General features: G+C 39.7%; 1 protein-coding gene across 1 annotated transcript in view; it reads left to right on the top strand.

Moving 5' to 3' along the window:
* LOC121863598 (cytochrome P450 2L1-like) overlaps positions 1–23206 on the top strand; it is a 60122-nt gene that overhangs the window by 34456 nt on the left and 2460 nt on the right. The window contains exons 6-10 of the mRNA XM_042362324.1: positions 2369–2568; positions 10154–10268; positions 15844–16024; positions 17007–17124; positions 17317–17461. Coding sequence (XP_042218258.1) covers positions 2369–2568; positions 10154–10268; positions 15844–16024; positions 17007–17124; positions 17317–17461 — 759 coding nt within the window. The remainder of the gene's footprint in view (positions 1–2368; positions 2569–10153; positions 10269–15843; positions 16025–17006; positions 17125–17316; positions 17462–23206) is intronic.

Below are 23206 nucleotides of genomic sequence, written 5' to 3' on the forward strand. Positions count from 1 at the left end.
AGGATTGCTCGTGGAGCAACAATTGATAAAAAAGAACAAGAAGTTGTTGAAAGCCAAGTGAAAAAGTGGAAGGAAATCCTTTCAAGAAAAGTTACTTTGTAGAAAGTTGTAGTTTTCATCTCAGAAATAAAGATGGTCCTAATTTTTTACACTTTTTACTTTTTTCCCTATCCTATATGTCGTTTTTGTTTTTTGTTTAACTGTTACTTATAAAGTTTAAGTATGTTTGGTGTGTATTTAAAGCATACTATATTTGAGTATGTGAAAGTACAGTAATATTATAATGGTACACAAACTATTTAATATATATATATATATATATATATATATATATATATATATATATATATATATATATATATATATATATATATATATATATATATATATATATATATATATATATATATATATATATATATATATATATATATATAAGAGTGAGTCACTGTGCAATATGTATTTTTTGTGGGGGAACGGGGACACACTCTAGCTACGCCACTGACGGTATTAATTTAGTTTGTGCTAATTAAGTATTCTGAGTTGCCCTTCCACTTCAACCATCCATTTAAATATACCTATTATGAATTCCGATTGGTTATATATAAATATATATATATATATATATATATATATATATATATATATATATATATATATATATATATATATATATATATATATATATATATATATATATATATATATATATGTATATATATAGATATATAATGTGTGTGTTTGGGCTGTGGTTTGATATCGAACTATCTCACTTGTGAACACTTGCCTGAACGAGTGTAGGGTAGTCACTGGTAACTTTGATGAAGCTGGGTGAGATATTAGATAATCTTACGGCGTGTCACCTTTGATACATTCGTGAATTGGTTGACAGTTGAAATCGTCACAGTCGCCCTGGGTTGCGCTTGTAATTATCTTTGCTTGTAAGTTACACAAGTGCACACAGGTTCTGTTATCTTCACTTGTTGTTCCTTGGTTTAATGTAAACACACGTGGTGATTTTCTAGTTATATTGGATAGTCTAGTCTTACTAGGTTGTTGTGGACAGACTGATGAGCATTAGCTATTAGCTTGTAATTAGCTGATATAATGAGAGAGGTACAGCCTGGGGAGCTAGGCTCACAACACGTCTCTTTGGTACTGTGTCTGGCTGTGAACTGGTGAACTAGCCGACCTCTCTGAGTCTGGTTGTTGAAGAGTAATTCATACGTCAACACAGATATAAAATCTAAACATGCCGACTCACACACGGAGGGCTGAGAAGTAGATTTATGAGTTGTAACCTGAGAATGTGTGAAACAACAAACTGTCCACCCTGGTAGGGGAGGACAAAACATTTGCTTAATGTAGCTGTATGCTCAATAGTCTGGGTGATAGAATGTATATCATGAATATATGTCCTTAGCCCATATTTATATAATATTAATCGATAGCGGCTAGTGTATATATATATATATATATATATATATATATATATATATATATATATATATATATATATATATATATATATATATATATATATATATATATATATTCAGGGGTGAGTACAGTCTGTACTCACCCATGAAGATGTGAATTACACGACAGCGCTTGGGAACTTCGTGTCATCTTGTTTTCTTGTGGTTATCAGCATATACTTGAATCACCTGCACCTATTGTGATTAATTGCATATATATATATATATATATATATATATATATATATATATATATATATATATATATATATATATATATATATATATATATATATATATATATATATATATATAACGAAGAGGAGAACCAGGGAAAACACAAACATCTTGACTAAGTTGGGTTTATTTAATCAATAACGTTTCGGAAAAATCATTTTCCATCGTCAGAGCCAAAAAAAAAATGATTTGAAAAATTTTTAAAAAATACAGGTGATATCCAATAAAAACATAACATTATACGAAAATATTCCTTCCATAAAATTTAAAGATAGAGCACTCCAATTTAAAACTGACAAAAATGACGAGAGAACTACGTACAAGCTAAAATCAGGAATAAAAATGTTAAATAAAAATATATACGGGGTATTACCTTAATTTAGGCGAGCCTTAGTGCAAAAAACAACAATTCACAGGAAGCCATATCACAAATGGATGGCTTTACTTTATACTGATGCAAGGCTTGTATTTGTGTTTTCCCTGCTTCTCCTCTTCGTTATGAAACAACGCCTTCCACGTAACAATTCCATTGCTGAAGTTTTTTATATATATATATATATATATATATATATATATATATATATATATATATATATATATATATATATATATATATCCGTCACGCCCAATTATCTATTATATTTTTCTTTAAGGCAAGCAGTTTGAAATGTCAGACTCACGCCTAATGGAACTTCAAAATTTGCTTCGCTGGATACTAGAGTCCACTGTAAGTGTGGCCATCCCGGACTTCTTCCCGTGGTTACTATACATCCTGCCTGGCGCCCTCAGTAGACGCGTCTTCAACCTCGACCGCCAGAAGACGACCTTACATAAATTCCAAAAATACTTCACTGTAAGTACTGTGTTGCTCACTGAAAAGAAGACCACTAATATAGGCCTGCACTTAACCCCTCCCCCTCACACACACACACACACAAAACAATTGCTTCTGCAACGCACAGCATTTTCTTTTTCTTTAATAATAACCACATTGTGGAAATTATGCTTATTATATTTAATAATTCAATAAACTCGTTCTGTTTGTTAAAGAAAATAATTTAACATAATTCTTCTTCACTCAGCTTATAATGGTTTATTGCTTGTTTTTTCTTCTTTTATTTTAGCTGCATTCCGTCATATCAATGAACTGAAGACCTGAAGCTACCTTCTCTTGTCCTGCCTGGCTCTTGTTTGTACACAAGCTGCTTGGGACACGATTCCTTTCACATTTATTGCAGCAGTGACATGCTCAGCCTTGGCTGTCACTATAAAGAGAATTATTCATGGATCAGTCCGATATATTTTGCCAAAGTTTAGCAATCGTCGACTTTCACCTGTTCACCATTCATGTCATTATGAGGGTGGGATTATGTGATCACAGCTAATGACCAGTTCTTAATTACCCTTTAGTCCTTTACTGTATATAGTGAAGCATCAGATCGTTTTATTTTAATTTCAATGTAATTAAATTTTTACTCATGCTTTTCATTCAGTTTTATGATGACAGGCATCTGAGTAATCCCCCCCCCTCCCCCAATAAAACCCAAAATACGAATTGCGGAAATTAGTTTGTATAATCCCACGTAATAATCATAAAATTTAAATAAAACCACGTAGAGGAGCCCTAAAGTACGTGTTAGGGTAGTGGTTTCGTGTGCATTTAACGTGAAATAGGCTTGTTGTCAGGGGTAAATCATGGATATCTTACAATAATTCGTATAATCCATGACTCAAGTGTATAAAAATATAAATAGTGGTAAAGGCTTACTACTATTATAAATAATTAGTCTGATGAAAGTGAGTGGCCATATTTTTTTTTTTTTTAGGTTAAGGTGGGGAATGGATGGAAGGCATGCTGGGAATAAAGGCACAGCCAGACATGAGGGATAGAGAAGTCACAACATATAGTCGTGGGGGGAAAGGTTGGAAAAGAAGTTTAGTGAGTTAAACAGAGGGGGACGACACCCCTTGTTTTACATATTACAGAGTTTGTTGGCTAACTAAGCTAAACCTAGGATTTACGATGAGGTTGCATAATGGTTACTTTAGTAGACAATGACTAGATTGATTTTACAATTACAAGTTTATTAAAATCTTATACTGTATTACGTTATGGACTCACTACATTGTGACTTGTTAAATGTGAATTTATATCATCTAATTTTTAATCTAAGGTGGATCACTGTGGCGGACATAGATGGGTCGCGGGTTGGGTTGTTGTAGTGCGGGCAGACTCCGGCGCCACAAGGCGTGGGGTCGCCCTCCGTTGATGTCTTCCCCGCGTAGGTGGTCTGGGCTGTGAGGGTCGTCCAGGAGCTTGTCCTAAACCTTCTTCCCTTGGTGATGGAACCTGAAGTTGAGGGCCTCTGTTTTATTTCTCAGATGGATGGTTCCACTGTCTCCTGGTAGGGTGGCGCTTGACCACTGGCTGATCTCAAACACTTGTTTTGGAAGCTCTGTAGTTGTTGTAGTCTAGTCTTCCCGAGTGTGACGAGGGGTATAGATGGGTACTCCAACACAGGCCTCACCAGCGCCTTGTACAGGTGAACTTGTATCTTCTCAGGCATCAGTTTAAAACTTTTTAATTTGGCTGCGGCGACTTTGCCTGTATTTAGTCTGACCTTTACGTGGGAAATGATGCCCGTCCGAGAGATGATGAGGCCGAGCAACCTGCCTTGTTTACAGTACTCAATCTCTTCGTCGTCGATCTCAATAGCGCCGGCTTGAATTTGGCTATAGGTATGACCTCGAATTTCGTTTTGTTTGTTTTTATTTTCCATTTATTTTCATACTCCGAGATCTCCTCTATTGCCCGAGCAGTGAGTCGCACCATGCTTGCTGTGGACCTTCCCGGGCAGGTGACGATATATGTTACATCGTCGGCATACATGACGTACTCGCTGCCGACGATTGGAGGTGGCAGGTCAGCAGTGTAGAGCGTGTAAAGGGTTGGTGAGCGACAAGAGCCCTGAGGCACGCTGCTCGAGAGTGACAATTCTTCTCCAAAATGTTCTTGCATCTTAATTTTGGCTTTGCGGTCCGTAATGAAGTTGCACAACAGGCGCGTCAGGTTTTCGGGTAGCCCCAGTTCTATGATCTTATACTGCAGCCTCGCGTGCCAAACTTTGTCAAACGCCTTTCTGATATCCCTCAGTACTATGTTGCACTGCAGGTGGCCAGTCATGGCATTGGCGATCTGCTCGTAGGCCTGAGCTATGGCGGTGGATGTGCTTCGGTACTGGCGGAAGCCGAACTGGCGGGGATTATGCACGTCTTCGTCCTCCAGATACAATCGCAATCACTTGTTTACTATTTTTACGAAGATTTTGGCAGGTACCTCTAGCAGCGATAGTGGTCGAAAGTATTCGACTTTGTTTGGAGGCTTCCCTGCTTTTGGTATGAGGCGAATAACGGCGATTTTGAACATCTTAGGGAAGTATCCAGAGGCGAGGTAGGCGTTGCATATATGAGCAAGCCTCTCTATCATGTTGTCGGGGAGTTGAGCCAGGATCTTCTTGTTAATGTGACTTTGCTAAGGTGATTTGTTTTTAAACACTTTTATGACGGCTGACACATGTGCAGGAACTATGCGCTCCGTCAGGTAGTTTCCGTTCACCAGTCTAGTGAAGTCAGTCCGTGGGAGCTGCTGGAGTCGGGACTGGTGGTCCTGCAACTGACCTAAAATGTCCTCCTCAAACTCCCTGTAGAAGCCCTCGTTCTCTTGTTCACTAATGGTAAAGATCTTCCGTAAATATCGCTGATGTAGTTGTTCTACCGTGCTAGAGGTGGAACTCATCAGTCGCTTGATCCCTTTCCAGAAGGCAGCAGAATCGCGGTAATTGTTGGCTGCCTCCCTCACCAAGGCGGCCCACTTTTGTTCATGTAGACGTTTGCTCTCGTGCTGGATGTCCGTCTGTAGCTCTCGGTACTGGTCGCTCAGCTCTTGCGTCTACCCGCGGATACTGGCTAGCTGTCTCACGTGATCTTACTGGACACTGAGCTGCCTCAGCTGGTGACTAGTGTGAGGATGGAGAATGGTCCTGTGAATGGTGGTCGGGATGCTGTTATCCATCTCCGTCTTCACATCTGTGTACCATTGTTCGACCGCGTCGTCGATGTCATTGGGGCTGGCTTCTTCCAGGTTTCTCCCCTGCTTGAGACTGAGATACTCCTTGAAGGAGTCCCAGTCTGCCCGTTTGAGGTTTGACCTGATGTTGGCGGGGATCATAATGGGATTGGATGAGAGCGTCACGACGACTGGCAGGTGATCGCTGGTACTGATGGGTCCGGCGGTAACGTGCCAGTTCAGGACGGCCTCGTTGTTAGAGAGGATTATGTCGGGTGTTGTGGCACTGGCACGTCTGATGTTGTCATACAGCACCACACCGACGTTGTTCTCATTCCCGTGTCCGAGTATGGCGTTGAGCGCATTTAAGTCCCCTATGATGTATGTTGATCTTCTGTGGCGTAGCAACTGGTTGAGGTCTTGTTCGGGTAAGTAAGGACGTCTGGGAGGTAGGTACATTGTGCATATGATAACAGGTCCCCTAGTTGTCTCCACCTGCACTCCCAGAACTGAATCCTTGAAGTCTGGCAACTCTCTGTGTTTCAGCGTGACCTGACGGCCACAGCGACACCATCGTTCAGCTCACCCGTCATGTTCCTCTGGTATACAGTGTAGCCAAAAATTTTCAGCTTACTTTCGTCCTTTATGTCAGTACTGTTTAACAGAATAATGTCTGGGTCTAATTGATTGTATAAGTTAGACAGTTCGTTACGTCTATTAAGGGACCACTATAGGACATTGTGTTGGACAATTTTCATCCTGCTAACGACTGCCATATCGGAGACTGTAGCTTTTGGCGTCGCTTGAAGTGTTTGCTCTGCTTCTGCCATTTCTAGGGGGACGGAACTTCTTAGCAGAACCTGCTTGTCAGTAAATGGCGGGCCCTCGAACTTCTCGTCACCCATATACAGGAAGGTGTTCAGGTCCTGGGCCTGCGTGTCGAAGTAATCTACTGACGCTGCAGCTCGAGGGTCTTGTTCGTCTGTGGAGTAAGTCGCTATCATCTGGTTGTAACCACTGACTGTTGTTGCAGTCCGATGGTCACTGTTTCACAGGGTTGAGACGAGTTGACAATTCACGTCATTTACTTTAAATCTAGTAAATTAGTTTTTTATGAATAAACTAATAATCGATTACCATTGTATTTTAACAATAATTAAGAAGTCACAATGACTTGAACAAGTATACACGAAACAAATAAGTAAATTAAGCATAACGTGTCAAGACGTTGGTTGAGACAAGTACTATACTGTACAGTAAATGTCTAACAAGAATCAAAATATTGTTGGTTTACCTCAACACTTCAACGAACAGCTCGTAGAAGCCTTCATACAACTTCCTTGGAGATTCATAAACCATTCTATTCCGGTCATAATATTGAATGAACCCCCAAAATTGCAACAAATTGTTTTAAGGTGGTTTTACATTAGTTTTGGGGGCATGCAACACCATAATAAAAGTCCGCCTAAACTGGCCAATGTTATTCACTGCAAAGAATTTTAGAAGATTATCAGGTCAATGATTTACCTCATAACGTCATGTGACGTCAGATGTAAACATTTTGACGTCAATACACAAAAATAGTCTCTGTTTTTTAAACCAAATACCAAATAAAATATACTACAGGTATAATAATAATAATAATAATAATAATAATAATAATAATAATAATAATAATAATAATAATAGTAATAATAATAATAATAATAATAATAATAATAATAATAATAATAATAATAATAATAATAATAATAAAGCATTATTCAGTAAACAATAAACAGGTTAATTCATTGTTTTACTACTTCAAATGGACAATAATGTTAATAACTTCAATGCCATGAAAATAATAATAATGATAATTACACATACATAATAATAGTACAGTACTTTTACAGATGATTTCAGCGACATAATATCTAGTATGGTATTAACTTTGAATATAATAGCACAAAATGCAGTATATAATAGGAACAATTTTCACAAGGACAATGATGTGACCATCATGCAGTAATTTTGACTACAGTAATATGAGATTTATAATAAAAAGATTATACTGTGATCTGTTAACTCCAGTCATAAGAAAGTAAATAATTGTTATCAGTAATAATATTACAAAGATCATTATAAATTATTGTGTAATATTGATGGTGGAAATAGCATTCATAATAGCAATAATGCAGTAAAGTACACTACTATATCACAAAGAAATAATACAAATTGGCAGTAATAGTACTAGTAGTAATATTATTAATGATAGGAATATCATAATAGAATTAATAGCAACAGTACAGTCAATATCAAAGTCAAAGTCACTAGTTTACTTGCAGCATTTAGTACACTGAAGGTACAGTATATGCAGTCATTGTGAATTAAAACCTACATCGTTAAAATAGTTACTTTGTTGCTTTTAATTATACTTTTAATTAATTGATATTGTATTGACATAAAAATTACCACAAAGACGACACGTTGTAAAATAAATCACTGTTTTTTTTTATGAATCGTACATGTCTTAGTTTAAGTGCCTCAACTACTTTGAAGGATTGAGGTTAACTCTGGCATTACAGGAGCGGTATATATGAGACTTTTAAACTTTATAAAAGAATATTACAAAACCTATAAATGAATCTAATTTTTGAAAAAAATTACTGCTTTAGTATCAGCGTTATTCAATTTTGTATTGCCACTTCTGACATTTCCTGAAATGCATTCAACCTTGATGACGCATACCAATTCATCCCCAATGTCTAACTAATCGTCATTATTATCTTCCACCAGTAATGAAGCATTGTCACATATTAGGTCTGTTTGACAAGGTCCATATTCCGCTGTGCAAAAGAGTCCGTAGTCGTAGCAACTACATCGTGAAGCACGACATTCTGTAGTGCAATTGCAATGTATTATTTTCAGAAGGATCTTTTTTCGTCATGATCGGTATCCAATGTTCCTCTTGAAGGTTCCATCCCCAGTTAGTTGGGTCCGTTCCCTGATTAGTGCCCACCCAGACCATCGTTTGATAATATGTTCTGAGAGAGTGGAATTCTGTAGCAGACTCAGTTGGTGCGAGTCGTTCTCTCAGCCTATTGTGTCTCAAGTGAATATGTTGTTTTGCCTCCGAACAGATGAATCATTGCACGACGTCCAACAGCCATTATGGTACTGCTGGCCTTTCTGAGTGAGCAGATTTCAGCACAGTTCTGAAGGGCGCAGTCATTCTTAACAAGTTTCTGATATAGTTTACTTCTTACCTATTCCATAGATACATGACGTGGTACCACAACCAGTCATTACATGCAAGAACAATACATGTAATGTAATTTTTGCGCCAATATTATCCTTTAGTGACAGATATCATAAACTTTGCTCTAAACGGAATTGAGTAGAAAATCAAGAGATCGGTGTCCTCCTCAATGATCTACGGCTGCATCACCTATTTCAACATCAGCATCACCAACTGCTTCATTGTCCATTTTCATGAGCTGATCAGCAATATCGTCGACCATACGCTGCTTATTACAATTCCGTGATAGAAATTGCTCTTTTTTCCCGAGAATTCCGACTCAGAAGTGAAGTTCACCATTGAACATAGATTTTGACCGCGCTTTTGCTATGTATTGTCCTTTACTGTAGAATGATATCAAGGAGATCATAGGAATGCTGTTTTGCTTGTGGAAATGTTCAGTGCATGTATCTGTGTTATAAATCCCCTTTGATTCTGCAGCCCTTTTTCTTTTAGCAACATTTCGCCATAACAACATTGTCCTGTGACGTCATCGATGTCAACAAAATGGCTTGAAATGAACAATACATTGAAAACAAGCAAGATTTATTATGCTTTTCTGACTGACAGATATCTTGAAAATTATTCAGATTTTAGACTTTCCCATCATCCGAGAGGTGCTGACTTTTAGTATATAATTCTCCTTGACTTGTGGTACTATAAACCAAAAACAAAAACAGTTTGCTACAGTTTGCGGGATTGGGGCTGTTTCTTCGTAGAATGACTCGACTATTCCTACGATAAGCTCAGTATCTGAGAGTACTGTTAGGAGAAGAGTGGAATTCGTGGGATAGGGTGGAGGAGGTAAGCCTCCATTTTACTTTTAACAAATTAGTGAATAATTCTGTGTGTGTAAACAATATGTACCCCACTGATAAAGTTTTAATGTTTTTAACAGCTGTACTTTTTTTTTCGTTAAGCAGGTAAACGCAAACAGAAGCTAGTTATTGAAACGAGTTTTTTTTTATTTATTCAAACCTTGATATTTTCTTGTGTAAATAATACTTTTAGTGAAAATAACCGTAACGTAAGCAAAAGTTTTCATCCTGAAGTTCATGTAGTGAAAGGAGTGTCTTGGTTACTATACCGCAGAAGGAGATCGAGGAGCACCGAGCCACTCTGGACCGTGATAACCCCCGGGACCTGATAGATGGTTACCTGATGATGATGGAGGAGAAGGCGGACGATCCGGACAATACTTTCAATGGTGAGTGTCCTCGGATCACCTCCTTGAAGACCTTCATATTCACATTCTTTCCATGACTCCCTCTCCACCTCCTTCGAGTTCAGGCTTACTTTTGCAGCACTTGCTAATGATATCTCTATTTTCTCAGCCCCAACCTCACCTTCATTACCAACAGGTTGCCTGTTGCCTGGGCCACACAGGTATCACTGGTATCACTATTGCAATATAATAATTATAATGCCTCTAATACTGTTCGGGATGTCCCACTAGTTACTTACATCTGAAGACTCCTTCAATACCTTTCATAAACCTATGGGCCAGTTCTTTTTAACACCAGTGCAGCATGGTCTAAAGATTTAACTGGTCTGTTCATCTATAGAAGAAAGTGAATCCACCAACGCCCATGAAGTCACCTGACTGGCGACTGCCTATCTGTCTTGGTATAACCAAGGTCGCACATGGCATCCATTATCTGGTGGGTTATTGTCCTGACAATGTCAACCTCCTGCCTTACATTTCTATTTATTTTCTCAGGAGCTATTGTTTCAATAGTGATAGTGAAACAATGCCTAAACACCGCGCTGTGTTTGGTTGTAATTCACGCAACAGACTGTAACGTGTTGTTGCATTTTATTGCAAGAAAAATCCCCAGTCAGTTATTTTCACCCTCTTAAGTGGACTACATTATAAATGGAACCACTGTGAAACGCTGGTCTGGGGCCAATTGCTGCTTGCGTGGACAGTGTCAGTTTCCCTTCCCATTAATTGCTACATTAATTCTCTAGACATCAAAAATTATGCTGAGCCAAGAATCTTACACACAGTTTTACATCAACTGCAGGATTTAGCTAGGGCAATAGCTGATCATATGAGCATGTATGTAAAGACATTCATTTGTTGATTGCAGCATTGCACAAGTTTGTTCATATGATCAGGTAAAGCCGATCTTTATGAGCCTAAATCTCGAGTCCAGTGTGTTGGGACTGGTAACATCATGGTTACAACAATTTTGCTAAGACTTTGATGTAAATGTAACAAAGGACCCTTTTATATATAACAGCGAGATTAGAAACAACTGGCTTCCCTGTTGTCTCTATTGCTTGATCTTCGCCCTACAAATGGGAGGTTCTGGAACAGCATTAATGTAGCACAGACAGTTTCTTCTTTAACCCTTTAGGTGGCTGGCATGCACTTAGGTGTTTTAATCTAACTAACGCCAAACGATTTTATTCAACTGGGAGAAACCCTTGCCCTCTGAAGGATTAAAAATCTAGCTGCATCTGACAGAGATATTCATGTTTTTGCAGAAGTTCCTCGTCTAATTAACCGATAATAAACAAATTCCTTGATTCGGATTTGGTTTGATCTGTTCAATTCTAGAGTTGCAAATGATGAAAAATCCTCCAGAGTTGCATCTAGAATTAAACTGCATGAGCAAAACCGAGTATCAGATACAATGATAAAGATCACAAAATCAATGCGGGGTTGTAGTAGCAAAAGGCTTTATCAATTTAAAAAAGAGCTCATTGTTTCTTCTTTACCAAAGTTATATGAAATGATAAAGGAGAAATACAATTTCTTACATAACAACATACAGGCTAAACCAAGACGGGTTGGAGCACTTTTTCCCCTGTCTCCAACAAATGGCTGCTTGTTACGATCATCCATCACCAGTTGCCCTAATGTGCAGAGTTCGAACACGTCTTCTTGGTAAGGAAAGTGCCGTTTTAGGAAATAATTGTAAATAGGAAAGATGTAATAATTTAAGTATGTCAGCAGGGTCATTTACTACGGTGTGAATGACACACAGGAAAAAAATTCCACAAAGAAAGCTTCCCCCCTCTGCCTTGTTGTTTGCCCCTCTAGATTCTGAGGAATCCTTACCTGAGGCTGAAGAAAATAGAGAGTCAATAGATATTGAAGAACTTACCCTTCAGGATATAGTGCATTTAAAGGGTCTAAGGTACTCAGGTGGGTATATAAACTACAAATTTCCTCAATATCAGTTCCATGAACCTAATGTACCGCTTGAAGACAATAACTGGATTGGTAAAGCAGGACAATATCAGGAAAAGTTGATGACACCTAGGCGTGACTTTTTCGAATAATTAAAGATGATGGAAATTTTTTTGAAATAAAATATCACCACGATGAACATGAGCTAAAGCCTGGAAAAGGAGTTACTCATGTGTTAGCGACAGGTAGTGTTAAATGTGTACCTCTGCCAAAAGGATGATATCACATTCCTTGATCGTTGTGGCAAGCTCTTTTAGGATGCGTGTTTTAAATCGAAAATTATTTCAGCAAACGAGCACAATCACAAAATGTCAAATCTTGAGAGATAGATGTGAAATAGATAAAAGCTTGCAGGCACATTTTAGGCTTCGTTTCTCTTTTAAATTATTTTCGGCGTAAATGCCTTCATTACATGTTATATTGTTATGCTTATGTTATATAAAGGACCCCTATAATTTATTAATTTCCTTTATATAATGATTACGTTTTTCAGTAGTCTCAGAAATAATTACAAACCATATACAACATAATGGGAATATTTAACTGTACAAAATTTTTATCAATCCACTATATTATAGTCCGTTTCTTTATGCCTTTTACTTATTGTGATTTGCTAAACTATACTTTTTTTGGATCGTTAGGATGTAGGGATGAGGAAAATCAATCTTTTTATTTTCAGGCTTTATGGAAGCCATCTTGGAATTTCAAAATGACTTTTAAATAAAAAAAATTCCGATATCTCTGTTTCTAAACCACGCAGATTGTTACCTTTGGTGGCAAAGCATACATTTTAAGCAATCAGGAATCCACTGAGATTAAGGAAAATGAATTAGGGATAAATTAAATTAAGCTAGTTAACCCTTTGAACCTTGCAAGCCATAATAGTGGGTTGAACACTTTGACCCACATCTAAAACTTTGGATCTTGGAAATGTGTTTAGTCCATTTCCTTCACTTGAATAATAACCTTACATGTTTCTGTTACTTTTTTAAACTAATTTGGAGGATTTTAAACAACATTTTTTACTTCACCTTTACTTTTTTCAGCTGGGAGACCAGGGTATGGGAACTGCTATTTGCTGCCAGTATTGCAAACAAATATAATAAAATTGTATTTATTCTTGTGATCAGCATCTTGGAACCTCAGTTAAACATTGTACATGTAACTTTAACAGGAACAATGGGCACACTTTGAGTGTCATCGTAATTATTACCTCAGTCATCATCTTCACCGTCACTGTCGTCCGAATCCCGATTTTCGGAATGCGAATTTTAATCATTCTCACATACAGAGGTCCGTGCACTGTAAGTTCTTTGCCCTGCAGGAACATCTTTGCGGGGAACGTTCTCCCTTGCACTGACATCTCGCCATCTTGATAATGGCCATGGGTGCAGGGAGAACATCAGTGGTAGTCGGCCTTCGCTGGCCATCGTTGTCCTTATAGCATATGTGTCATCGCAACTCTGGAATGTTTATGATTTGGATTCCTTTTGGGCTGCACACGCAAAACTAGCCAAGCTTATCTGCTGCTCATCTGTTACTTTGAAGTCATAAAAAAGTATCCCCAAGGTTTAAATGATATCATCCTCATCTTAATGAAGATATTGAGTCTCGTAGCCTTACCCACTTTTGAAAACCTTCCAATGTTATCAGCACTAGTGAAAGCATGGAATGCAGGTAAGGCTTTCACCTTTTCTGAACATAGAACATCCCAAAACGGTTGGATCTGCAGATGAGCTTCGCAGTGTCGCTGCATGTCCTTTGAAAAAATTTTTTTGTATATCCTAACCTTTCCAAAAATGTATAATTTACCCAATTTCCAAACAATTATAATAGAAGCTTCCAATCAGAACAACAAAGAAATGAGCATTTTAGTTGGGTCATACCCATCTCTCCTTTACAAACCAAAGCCGATTGGTGGGATGAGAGACCACAATGGTCTTATTGTCCATGTCTGCCCCAACAAACTTGACCTATACCATGTTGAGTGGTGGGAATATTTATGATCAACGCCTTTACCTTGCTTAAATTTTCTACTTATTTGATAATATCTGTCGTGGATTGTTTTGTTACAGACCCGTCCAGTCTCTTAGCATTTACCATGGAGGAGATACGGGATTGACTGTGGCCATTCCCAGGTAATGACTCGAGGACCAACTTCCTTGCGTGGTTATGTTGTATCAAAATGCGTCAGAAAATGCAAAGAGCAGTTCTATGGAGACTTGCGAATATACTTAACAATAACAATCAGCTATAATAAAATCAGAAGCAGTTTCATTATTGTCTGTGTGTTTGGAAGAGCGACACCGACTCAACACAAGAGTTTCATTTCTGGTGTCTGATACATGAATAGCTGTTCCATGGATTAGCTTGACTGCTGAATGAACTATTTTCCTAGTTTAATAAAAGGTATAAACTCACAAAAATCATCATGGAAATGTTCGTATACTGTACTTTTGATTCTTATTTGAGTATGGAGTGAGTGATATAGGGTGTAAGGGACTGGGACTTTGGGATATAAATCCCTTGCCAGCCTAGTCTGGATCTTGCAAGAGAAAAGTCAAGAACCATGGTTTCCCGAGAGATAACAGACAACGGTTAGAGATTGGCATCTCTTTACTACGAAAATCAACATAAAAATTGACACAACTCACACAAATATCAAATATACAATTACGAGAGTCAAACAATGTACAGATATTTCCTATGGCGGTGGCCCGGTGGAATGTTCCATAAAGCGGTGACCTGCTCTCAGGGGGAAGGTCATGGCAGCTTCCTCACTTAGCGCCGGCGTTGGTGGGCGATGTCTTGCCACACAGGAGAGACGCCAGGGCACGGACAGTGGATAGGGCGCGAGGAAGTGGCGATGACGTGGCTGTCGTGGTAGTAGCTGGGGTAGGTGTCCGGAGATTGACAGCCGAATAGAAGGTCTGGGGAATCAGCCCAGGAGCTTCAGGTGAGTACACAACCAGCGTTTGAACGAACAGCTGGGGAAATGCAGCTGTGGTGCTGGATGGGTAGTGTCTGATGTGTGAAGAAGCAGCAGCGACCTTCTCACCTCCGTCTACCCCCCCTAGTGGGGGACGCAAACAAGCAAGCGAGCGGCTGCCAACCATCCTGCTCGTTACCGCCCTTTCATGGGATGGGTGAATTGTTGAAGACAACACATTGCAGTTTCTTGAGTTTGTTGTCGATTCTTTCTCTCTTGTAAATAAAATCTTCTGCCTTTCCCTCGTGTCTGGTTCGATAGCGTTAAAACTTATTGTGCAGTACTTTATTCCTGTCCCTCCAGCACTGTTTACTGTAGACTACATCCGATATTCAGGGAGTCAGTAAGTTAAAATCAGCTTCTTTCTGTCAAAGTGAGAAAGGTCTAGAAATGTCAGAAAATTGCTTTCTTCTTGCAGCTTCTTCATATTTTGGCCACTTTAGACCAAAGATAATTGAAAGAGGCACACTATAACTTACTCGTTATTGTTCTGTATTGTTTCTTGTAATTTTTTTCCAAATATTTAAGCTCATCTCACATCTTTGTAAAGTCATAAGGATTCTCAAGTGTCCTTTTCTTCCAAAACTTTAGCGAAGGATTTGGCGATCTTAGTCCTCGATCTGTTCTTCGCTGGGAGTGAGACTACGACCATCACCCTCACCTGGATGTTCTACTACCTGGCCACCTACCCGGAGGTACAGCAGAAGATGCAGGCAGAGATAGATGAGGTCCTCCCAAAGGGTACCCTTGCAACCCTCGACGACAAGCTCAGGTGATGCCTCCTCCTTCTCCTTGTTATGATTCCTACTAAGAATTATATATATATATTGTCCTATTAATCTAATCGCTAACTTTTCAGAGTCACTGGTAATCTTTTCGTCCTCCCTTTCACTCTCATTTGGTATCTATTCTGGAAGCATAAGTGATAATTCATTAACTTTCTAAGCCGGTCGTGTTGGAACTATGGTGTAGGTTTCGTTAGTCTAATCTTCCCGTTTTAGGTCCCTAAGCACCTTTTATTTATATTGAAACGCGATGAAGCTTGATTTCGTCAACCTGCTGGATGGGGGGAGATATTTGCACTTATCCATAAAAATATGGACGTTTCAAATATACGCTGTCCTTCATATAGTCAGTACTGGTACACCGTGAACTAAAAACCGTAGGGTGGATCCTTGTGTACTGGTGTACTAACTGTAACAACATCCAGTCTTTGTGTCGCCGTCCGGATGTAACAACAGCTATCAGGAACATGGCATGTGTTTTGGCATGAAGATCCAGGTTCTATCTACAGGATTTTCAGTTCACTGGTTATAGGGGTAGATTTAAGACGTCCATTTTTATAAATTTAAGAAATAAAGCTCAACCAATTCAAAAATATTTTTTTTATGATCTTACTTGAAAGGGATAATTCTTGAACAGATTTGAGGCATCCTGGAAAATGTTTAGTGAATGGGGTAATGTGATGACATTGACTAGAATACATTTTAGAAAATTAATCCAAGTCTACATTATCTTGTTGTATAGTTTTCTAGTTTAGAATATAATAATAGCTACATAAAAGGTTTACATACCAACTAATTCCATGAGCTTAATAATTCCTGTTCACTGTTTGCTGAGATGGAAAACGTGGAAGCCTTACAGACAGTCCCTAAATTGCTTATTTCAATCATTTGGTTATCAAATATTTTGATTTCAAATATATTTCATACTTGTCGCTGATACTAACATTTGACCTGGGTGTCTCTGTATAGAATGCCCTACACGGAGGCGGTCATACACGAGACCCTACGCAAGTCGTCACTAGCAGCTACAGGGGTCCAGCATGTAGCTACCAGAGACACTCAGCTGGGTGGCTACTACATCCCTAAGGTTGGTGAAAGGCTCTTCACTGTTATATTCCTCCTTTATAAATATTGCCATGAAATATCGCCAACTAGAGTAGTTTTCATCCACCGAAGCAATTGTTTACCTTTCTATAGTTATACAGTTATATTATTTGCGATTTTTTCATGGTTTAATATTATGATGTTTACTTTTAATTGTTACGTTATTTACCTACAGGGCACTGTTGTTATTGGAGCACAAGAGACTATACATCACGACCCTCGGTACTGGAACCGACCAGATGAGTTCCTGCCGGAGCGGTGGCTCGACCAACAGGGCAAGTTTACCCCCAAAAAGGAAGGTTTTCTACCCTTCGGTGTGGGTAAGTTAAGGAAGGCTGGTGCTATGAAGACTTCCCCCACACATTAGAGCTATTTGCTCTAACTAAGATTTATCACTGTGTGAGTCACTACCGCTGTGACCCGTAAATGTTCCGTTGTTTATGTTCTCCACACTGGCTGACACCCATGCATTGTGTTTTATGATTTGTGTAATGAAACAAAATATCCTTCATGTTATGCATATACGATAATGAGTATAATTTAACGTTTTTTTTATTGATCAAGGTGAACAGCAACCAACACTTCAGTGAAATAAGGAATCTCCTGTGAACTTTTTATGAGTGAGGTCAGAGATGATCTTCATTATCATGTGAGGAAACTTTGAAGATAAATTACATTGTTCTCTTAAGGTGTTTACATTGTTAGGACTATATCTGGAATATTTTAATGTCGTTAAGTACACACACACACACACACTACTACTACTACTACTACTTTGCTGTCACTCGGAATCGAGTCTGACGATCATCCAGCAATGAGAAAATAATATGAGTTATTAAGGATGTCACCTTCGTTGTTGAGTTTTGAGGTGACTAAAAAGGCCCATACGGGACTGGCAGGGTCGTTCACAGATTTTGCACATGTGAATGGCTACATCGTGGTGTGGGACGGGCGGCGGCAGCGTCTTTCCGGCGTTGGCACTTGTCTGCCTCTGTCTGCAGTCGGGTTACTTCGAAAATTTGGACACCTTCTTGTTTGGTGCTCCTCCAAGCGTTTCGGTGTAGAGCAATCGTCTTCCAGGTGAGTGGGTCGATTTGGCACTTTTTCAGGTTTGTCTTAAGACTATCCTTATACCTCTTCAGTTGCCTGCCAGCGTTTCGTTTACTATTCGTTAGGTGACTGTAAAGTAGCTGTTTTGGCAGTCTACTGTCGTCCATGCAGGTAATATAGCCAGTCCAGTGTAGTTGTTCATGAATAATGGTAGCCTCGATCTCCTACAATTAGTGTCAGTGAGAATATTGTTGTTTGTTCTCTTGTCTTGCCAGCGAACTCAGAGGATGGAGCGTAGGCTACATTGGTGAAAGTTTTCAAGTGCCTTGAGGTGCCTCCTGTACGTGACCCATGTCTCACTGCCATATAGCAGGGTGGGGAGGACCGCTGCTCAATATACGTGCAACTTTGTAGATAATTTCAGCTCCCTACAACTGAAGACACGGGTACAGAGTCTGCCAAAGGCTTGAGATGCACATCTGAACCGATGTTGAATCTCTTCGCCGATATCCGCGGTATTGGACAGGTGGGAGTCGAGATATTGAAAGTGGGTAACATTTGAGAGAGTAGTACAGTTGAGCTGGATGAATGGTGGGGTGTGGTTGAACCAGGGGTAGGCTGAAACACAATCTGAGTCTTGCGTACATTCACCTCAAGGCCGAAGTGTGCATGAGCACCCACAAAGGTGTTCAGGATCTCCTGTACGTCGCCTTCAGTGTGAGTGACAAGGGTGAGGTCGTCTGCATACTGAAGTTCAGTAATGGAAGCTGCTGACACCTTTGTTCCTGCCTGGAGTCGTCTTATGTTGAAAAGATCCTTCATCCAGTACTCGATGTCCACCCCGCCGCCTAAATTGGCAGTACACATCCTTGCTTTCCCCCATTTGGATGGGGAAGAAATCAGACTTGGTGTCATTGTGCAGGAAACTGCCGTTCATGCCATCGTGGAGTTGCCTCACGATGGCGATGAATTTTGGTGGGCAGATAAAACGGGTGAAGGTCCGCCAGAGGGTTTCCCTGTTCACCGAGTCGAAGGTATTGGTTAGGTCGATGAAGGCCAAGTACAGGTCACGACGCTGTTCTTTGAACTTTTCTTGTACCTGATGGGCAGCAAAGATCATGTCAGTGGTACCTCGTGATGGTCTATAGCCATGTTGAGATTCTGGGAGGGAGTTTTCCACCTCAGGAAGAATTCTGTTTTGGAGGACTCAGAAGATAATCCTACTAGGTACGGGCAGCAGCGAGATCTCACGGTAGTTGCCACAGTCTGACCAGTCTCCCCATTTCTTATAAATATTGATGATGGAGGCGTCTTTACGAGCTTGTGGGATTTCCTCATTTTCCTATATATTCTCCAGGAGAGAGTGGAGACAGCTAGCAAGCAGAGGTCCCCCTGCCTTATACACCTCGGCTGGGACTCCATGAGGCCCTGAGGCTTTCTTATTTTTCATTTGTTTGATGACAGTAGCTACCTCATCCAGGGATGGAGAATAGCTGAGATGGGTCAGCTCTGGATGCTGAGGGACTGGTGGGTTGTCAAGACATCCACATTGACATTTCGATTGAGCAGCGAATGGTAGTGCTCTTTCCAGTGCTGACGGATGCTTTTTTCATCATTAATTAGGGAGTTACCGTCGGATGAGCGGAGGGGGGCCTGTGCCATGAGTGATTGGCCCATAAAAATTTTTATTGGAATTTAAAAATTCGAGCATCTTGTGTTGATCTACAAGTTTTTGCGTTACACATGTTTTATTTTAAACCGGTTGATCTTTAGTTTGCGAAGTTCGCATTGGGCTGCGGCTTTCTTCTTGAGGAAGTATCCGCTGTGGTCCAAGACTGAGGGTTGTTCCGCCATCAGTTAAAGCAGCACGTTTAATATTGACGAGTACATTGATTTCCGGGTCATTTTCATCAAACCTGTCCTGGTGTATTCTTTTGATCTGGCTCAACAGACTGCACTCCACGAGAAACAAAAACGATGAAGTGTCACAACTACATCATAAAGAAGAAGGGAAATCCAGAATGAAAGTTGATGAAATTGATGTAAAGAACCTCTGTGGCCAAATTAGAAGTTTGCATCGACCTATTGAATGAGAATGAACACATTGATGATGCTTATGGTGTGGGCAAGAACCGGATGGAACAGTGCGAGTAAAAATGGCATGATAGCTTCCATGAGACTCGGCATAAATTAGTCACAACGATGGCATCCGGTCGGAAGCCTATCAAAGTGGCATGGCACATGAACCTGAGCCAGCCTCCATGTTTGATAACAGGGGTATGAGGACAGCTACTTCCAAGACAACCTTGAAGAATAGCCTGAGAGTTGATGTCTCTACCAGGAATGTACTATTGACGCCTCGTCCTTGGATGGATGTTCGGTCATGTGGGTCGCACCATGGCCTACTAGTACAATAGTCCAGGACTCCACAGGTCCCGTGTATCTAGCATTTGATAGGTAAGTTTCAATGGTGGCAATATCACATACATGCTGCTCAGTATATGTTGGTACCCTAATGGTTATATATCTCATAATTCAAATATTTTTGGAACTGCATTTGATTCTTTGTTTACTATAATACTATCCAAATCGATTGAAATGTCAGTATATATCTCTATGTACAGGTATGAAGATGGCGGCATAAAAGAGTCTGTCAGAATCGATCGTGACAAGATTATACTGTACACCCTACATGCTACTGGACGACTGCCCCAAAAGGAAGTGATCCTTATTACACTGTCTAGAACAAGAAGCAGCTGATAGAACTCATCAAGCTGGATCTGATGCGCCACAGTACCACTCTCGGGGGCAGAATTATTGTCATATATGGGAACACAATCCCTGTGGAAAACTCTGGAGGGAACATCACCAGCAGAATAAACATTAGCGTACCACACGATGAGTCTGATAATAGAATTATCCAGCAAATCATTCAAGTAAATGCCAACAGTGCACTGGTGGTTGCCGATGAACCGTATATCTTTGTGTTGCTTTGTCATTTCATCTCTGTTGGCCGTATCAGGAGCCAAGTGAGGATGATTTCACCCATCAAAGATTGTTCCGTGATGGACATCAATGGCAGTGTAAGAACACATCGAGATGTAATGGACAATCTTCTGCCGGCACACGGATTAATTGGCTGCAATATAGTTGCCACATACTTCAGAATAGGTAAGGGTACAGTTTTGAAAGTACTCATGCCTCGGGCACATAACCCTGATGAATTTGGAAATACTGACAATTCCCTACCACATATTCTCCCACAACCCACAGCATTTGTACTATTATGCTACAGCCAGCCCAGATGTCAAACAATGAACAGAAGCCAGACAGAAAACATGGTCCAGTAAAGTATCTCTTTCCATTGGTGCTGATTATAAATTGCCATCCTTACCTTCAACCTCAGAAGCGTTCAGGGAGACTGTAGCAAGAGCACATCTACAAGTTACAATCTGTAGACATGCAGCAGGTGCCAACAACCACCTATGAATCCTGTCAGGTAGGGCTGGCAGAGAGAAGGCTCGACACTAATCCTTGTGACGTTACCACCAGATGCTCCTCAGGGACCATATGAATTACTCAGACTGATAAGGTGCACATGTGACAGTGAGTTAGCCAGTAATACAAAACGTCGTGGGTGTAAAAGCGCCAACATGATGGCATGCACCGACCTCTGCGCTTGCCAGTGAAAGCGAGGTAGCAGTACAACGAGATGATGTTGGAGCTCTCCAAATGCAGGATGGTGATAAAAATGAGGCTGATGATGGTGATGATGGTAATGATGATGATGATTGAATTACATGCATAGAAGATACTGAAACCTACACTCTCCAACAAAAGTTCTGTCGCCTCACTTTCGTCTTCATGAACCCTGTGAGGTCTCTGAATCTCTGGGGTCATAAAGAGACAGTTGAGGCGACTGGACTGTTATTGGTGAGTGTACACACAGTATAAAAAGTATCGTACGGATTATATGCGAAACAATATGACACCAACGACGAGGGATTGGAATATACGTGTTGGTCCTGTATTATGGTGGTAGCCTTACTTGCCTGAGGATGTCCTCACATATCTGTTGCGAACGACATATCCTGCCGTTTATATAGTTGATGGTAAAACTGAATATGAACACATCAGGTGATGTATGGATCATTGCGGAAGTCAGCAGCCCCCCCCCCCCCTACGCGATACTATTTTACTGTGTGTCCAGTCAGCAAAATATTATTCTGCGAGACTGACACCATGTATTGGTAAGGTTGGTATTTCTGATTGTATGATTCATTGTAAAACTAATGTGCTGTTATTCCTGATATCATGTGTAATAACCACAGAGAAGTTATCAGGAATACATATAAAACCCATAGCACGTAAACCCGATAATGTCATAGCATTATATACTATACCGTAGTACTATGTTTAGTCACCCACATACGTTAGGAATGGCAGGCACTCTAGAAACTGAGGTGCTGTAAAGGAATTTCGCATACTATGAGATACAACGAAATTGTGTAAATACTCATGATTATAACCACTATCTGAGAAAGTGATGATAAGTGGCGTAATACAAGATCTCGACCAGAAAAAAAAATACGAAACATTTATAACGTAGGAAAGTTATATAATATTACACGTAGGTAACTGAGCTACCGGAAAAATGTGAGTTAAGAAACGAGCTGTATCTCTTTATTATGTCAAAATATATGATAAGAATAGGGTTGACCGGAGGTAACTGGTAGTAAAATTCACAAACCAAAAACATTGTCAGTGTTATTTAACACAGTGTAGCAAAGAATTTCGCCAAAGGAAGTGTGATCGTTTAAAAGAATGTAATGTATGTTAGAAACGGAGCAGTTTCGATCTGCAAAGGGCAGACCAGCAGAGCAAACAACAGGAGTTGTAATAGCAATTGCTTTTGATATTAATTCGATTATTTTATGAATATACAGTAATTATATGATGTTAATTGCTCTATTCGCATCTTGTAACACATTGTGCACGCAGACACACTGAAACAC

The sequence above is a fragment of the Homarus americanus genome, unplaced genomic scaffold (assembly GCF_018991925.1).
Source record: "Homarus americanus isolate GMGI-L3 unplaced genomic scaffold, GMGI_Hamer_2.0 scaffold41366, whole genome shotgun sequence".
Lineage (NCBI taxonomy): Eukaryota > Metazoa > Arthropoda > Malacostraca > Decapoda > Nephropidae > Homarus > Homarus americanus.